This window comes from Apis dorsata, unplaced genomic scaffold (assembly GCF_000469605.1).
Source record: "Apis dorsata unplaced genomic scaffold, Apis dorsata 1.3 scaffold_8, whole genome shotgun sequence".
In the NCBI taxonomy this organism is placed as follows: domain Eukaryota; kingdom Metazoa; phylum Arthropoda; class Insecta; order Hymenoptera; family Apidae; genus Apis; species Apis dorsata.
Window position 1 is genome coordinate 508,897 of NW_006263311.1, and position 4,549 is coordinate 513,445.

General features: G+C 40.4%; 2 protein-coding genes across 2 annotated transcripts; both read right to left on the bottom strand.

The window, feature by feature from the left end:
* Positions 1-39: 39 nt before the first annotated feature.
* LOC102670963 (repetitive proline-rich cell wall protein-like) lies at positions 40-1,372 on the bottom strand. Its single transcript, XM_006607615.2, has 2 exons — positions 1,044-1,372; positions 40-660 (listed from the first exon to the last, which is right to left on the bottom strand). Exons 1-2 carry the CDS (start codon positions 1,056-1,058, stop codon positions 40-42), a joined length of 636 nt encoding a protein of 211 aa, XP_006607678.1. The 5' UTR covers positions 1,059-1,372.
* Positions 1,373-1,966: 594 nt separating this feature from the next.
* On the bottom strand, positions 1,967-3,232 carry LOC102671097 (mantle protein-like). The gene is made up of 3 exons (XM_006607616.1): positions 3,129-3,232; positions 2,632-2,913; positions 1,967-2,277 (listed from the first exon to the last, which is right to left on the bottom strand). The coding sequence occupies exons 1-3, from the start codon at positions 3,141-3,143 to the stop codon at positions 2,137-2,139; spliced, it is 438 nt and encodes a 145-aa protein (XP_006607679.1). The 5' UTR covers positions 3,144-3,232; the 3' UTR covers positions 1,967-2,136.
* Between the last annotated feature and the right edge of the window lie 1,317 nt (positions 3,233-4,549).

The following is a 4,549-nucleotide window of genomic DNA, read 5'->3' on the forward strand; positions in this document are numbered from 1 at the left end:
CGACATTCGTCCTTCGACGATATATATATCCTCGTGTCCTTAGGGGCAGTACGGTTTTATGGCCGATTGGTAGACAGGCGGGGAATGGACGATCGGTTGGGCGAGCTTCACGTAATTGATCTGGGGCGCGGGCACTTGGACCACCTTCGGCTCGTGATACTGGATCGGATAGGAGACCTGCGGTTTCTGGGCGATCACTTGGGTGATCGCAGGCAATTCGTATTTCTTCAGGTAAACCTTGGGCGCCTGGTACATGAGCTTCTGGTACATGGGCGCGTAGTAGACGGGCTTCTGGTAGATAGGCGCGTACGATATCATGGGTTTCTGGTAGATCGGGTAAACCACTTTCGGCTGGGCGATCGGTTTCACGATTACCGGGGCTGGCTTGACGACGGGCGGCACGATCACGGGGGGTGGAGACGGTTTCACGTAGGTGATGCTCGGTTTCGGGATGTACTGTAACGGGGCCTGCTGCACGTACGGTTTCACGTAAATCTGCGGTGGCGGCGAGTACGAGATCGGGTGCGCGTACGTCGGAGGGCACGGGTTATAGTACGACTCCCTTTTCATCGCCGCTTTGTCCTCCATCATGCCCTCCGGCATGTGCATGCTCACGCTCGTCTCCGAGCGAACGCTCGACAGCCATATCAGGCACGGGATCTAGAGAGACGGACAAATACATGAGAATTTAGAAACTCTGGGCTTTCGACGAGGAAACTCGACGGCCACGATGATGAAGTAACGTGGTGTGAAATTAATAAAAATCGATCGATGAGAATTCGAAAAATGTTAGGAATCCAATATCTCGAGACGAGATTTCTCTTTCTCCTCGAGGAGAATTTCAAGAATTTCTTATTATCGATATTTCGAAAATTTAGAACTATTCGATTCTTTGAATTTTTTTTTAAAAATTCACGTTCGAGAATGTCACTCGTTTCTCCACGATTCGAAGAAAAAAGAAAAATTCAATAATCTCTCTTATTTTCGAGATACTCCTCCCTTCCCGTAATTTTCGATCGTTCTCATCCCTCGTCCGAACTCACCAGTAATCTGAACATGATTTCGGATCCTCCGTTGGACGGATGTTCCACGTGGCGAACGTCGGTTCTAATGCGAAACTAAAAGCGCGTCGTGCGTGTCCCTCGGTCTTATAAACTTTTGCTACCACTTAAACAGGGCACGTTTCTTGCCCGCCCGAGTCGAATGCGATACCCTTAAGCGGAGTAAAAAGCGGTCGTCGGTCAAGCCTATGATGCAAGCTGTCGGTATTTCCTGAATAAATTCTGCACCTCGGGCGGGCAGCCCTGTTATGTCGTCGTAGTTGGACATTCGTCATTTACCACACCGCGTCCTATCGGCTCCATTCGTCTCTGCACAGACAAAACCGAAGGAGGCGACGGTGATTGGATCGCCCCGGGTGTCGCCTACGGAAATTCGAGGAAAAAAAAAAGGAAAAACGATCCTTTTTCTCGGTTGAAATTATTTTCTTAAACCAATTTATACGTGTCTCTCTTACCGATTTTCATCCGATCGCCACTGAATCATGCCACGATTTATCTGCTATTAAGACCTATCCGCTGTTACACGATCACTTATAATTACCTGGTGGATAGATCGAGGATGATCGATCGTTAACGAACATCGAAAGGAATTTTTATAAAAGTGGAAACAGGAATAGAAATCTTTATGGCCAATTTTCACTTTCTCCATGTCAGAAAAATTTTGATACAATGATTCTTTATTTTAGACACGATGGAAAATTGATGTGATTTAATAATAGTATAATATCGCGTGTTAATTGATTGAGAAGAATTAATCAAGAAGGATATAGTTCTGGATTATTTCATCAGAATCTAGATAAACAAAATTTTAGAGATATGGAAGAAAAAGATGAACGTACTCATGCTCATTCATTTGGATGATTAATCTCGTCAAAGGGAAGGGAACAATATATCGACATTTTGTATATATAAAAACAAAAACAATTTATTTCGTAAATAACGTAACAATGGATTGACTATATAACAACAACGATCTATGTACAAAGTATGTCATAATGCCGAGAAACTGGAAAGTTTCTGTCTTCAGTTATATTTGGCTAGTCGTTCGATTGCTTTGGAAGAATGGATACAAAAATCAGTGCTTCCAACCTCCTTTACTTTGGTGATGGAACACGTGTTTGTAGACAGGTACGTGAACTGGATACGGTTTCGGGATGGGCACCGGAAAGTGCTTTTCCACCGTCACCGGATACGGCTTCTCGACAACGTACGGCACCTGTACGACATCAATGTCAATTATCGTTTAAATCGTAGTATTTGTATACACCAAAGCATCAAATTGAGAGTAATTTAACGTTAAATTATATAGGGATTAAATTATATCTACGTCCCGCGATATTATCAAATTTCGTCGTGTTATCAATAATTCAATTTCCGTTTCAATATTCCTGAGCGTTCAACGTTCTTTCATCGTTCATCTATAATTTTCATTTCATTCTTTTCTCTTCGTGAAAACGTAAATCAAAAATTAGAAAGAAGAGATTTTTTTTTTCAAATAGATGTTTAATAATTTTTTCTTTTCTTTTTTTTTTTAATATTAAAAATTTAAAATGGAAAAATTCCAGCGTACCTTCTTCTCCACCACATAAGGCTCAGGCTTCTCCACTGGAATTTCGACGTGTTTCACGACTTCTATCGGCACTGGATGCGGTACTGGTACCTCGACTTGATACGGTTGTGGAATGGGTACCTTAATTTGCTGAGGAATGGGGACTGGAACTGGATGTGGAATGGGTATGGCGTATTTTTTGTAAACAGGAATTTCCACGGGCTTGGAGATTTCGTGGTATGTCGAGCTGCCATGATCCTCTTCGTAAGAAGCGTATACCAATGTAATTAGCCCGGCGAATATCTATAATGATATAATCGACGATATCACTAGTTAATTCGATTAATAATCCTTAAGTTGTAAGCGGGGAAAAATCATCGACAATATGATCCGATCTGATTAATTTTTAACGGCAGGGGATCGTGATAATTCTTCTTTTTTTTTTTTTTTTTCTTTTTAACCAAGATTCCATCGATGTGGAAAAGTGAAAAGTGAGAAATCGAGCGATCGAAACTTACTATAATAGCTCTCATGGTCCCCGCACCTTTATCCACGCTAAAACGAAATTCTGAGCAACTCGCAGTGTTAACTCGCCACGATCACTTTGATGCTTTCAAAGTCACGGCCAAGTGCTTATATACCAACGTCACTTTCTCCCTTCTCTTCATTACTCGTTGCAGTCATTCCCACACGTACAGGATCGCTTCACGATTGTCTGCGAAGATATACTACATCTGCCTATGATCGAGTCTCTGACCATTTCTTCCTCCCAAGTTATTCAATTTTTTTTCTTTTTCTTTTTCTTTTTCTTTTCTTTTTTTTTATTATACGGCAAACAAGCTACTTTCTCGATTGAACAATGCATTTTCGCATTTCATTTTCTGTAATTGCGATTTTAAAATTTGGTCGATCGAGTTCGAGCGATTCGAGTTCATTCGTGAATTTATCAGAGAGCGAACGAAAGATGCGTCTAAGAAATTTATGATACAACGAGCAGTTTTCCACGAATACCGAACCACTTTCGATTTTCACTATTTATGGCAAGAATGATATATTATTCGCGAATAAATGGACACGGTGAGATAGGAAGTATCTCTATTTCTTCCTCGAGGATTTTCTCGGGGATATTGAGTAATTAGACGTGTTTAATTTTATTTCTCAGTTCGTTACAAGATAGAAAAGAGTAAATAGAGTTTTAATTATGCCTAAGCGTGACTACCTTTCTAGTAGACAATCAAGAATCGAGCTTAGTCAATCGAGATACAACACAGCTCTGTCGTGGTCTAATTCGCATATTTAACAATTTGTCAATTAATGTCGGCCGCCGTGAGATCGATATCCAACACGCGATCCAAGAAGAATGTCTTTAATTACAATTTCTATACGAAGAAATTGTGTATTGCGTGGGAGGATACTTTTCATTTTTTCTTTCATTTTTTTTTTTCAATTATTTGAACAACTGTGCGAATTTTAAGAAAACGAAATTTCCCTGATCCTCGATATAACCTCTCAACGAACGTCGATTTAAAACACGTTTCAAATAAATAAATAAATAAACAAATACAATAAATAAAAAATTTTTATCCGACTTAATATTCGTTCATTATACAAGTATAATAGCCTCGATAAAAAATTCGAATTATAGACACAACGCTTCTAATGTACGTAGACACGAACTCAATCGTCCATCTAGATGGCGCACCGGTCATAATCCTTCAAATCGCGCATCGACCATCTCGTTGCAACAAAACTTCGAACTTTCGAATGCAGAAACTTTTCCTCTCCTTTCAACGTATATATTTTTCCAACGAAACAAGAGAGCTCATTTCGCGTATCGCCCACAAGATGATTCGATTCAAGGTGGAATGCCGCGATTCAGAGATATTCATTTTTTTTTTTTTTAACAAAGACACGAGACGAGGGCGTAGACCCACGAGGG

Excerpts from the sequence above, each read along its gene's own strand:
- LOC102671097 (XM_006607616.1), bottom strand. Across the intron at positions 2,278-2,631 it reads CTTATGTGGTGGAGAAGAAG|GTGCCGTACGTTGTCGAGAA; the intron begins GTACGCTGGAAT and ends GATGTCGTACAG.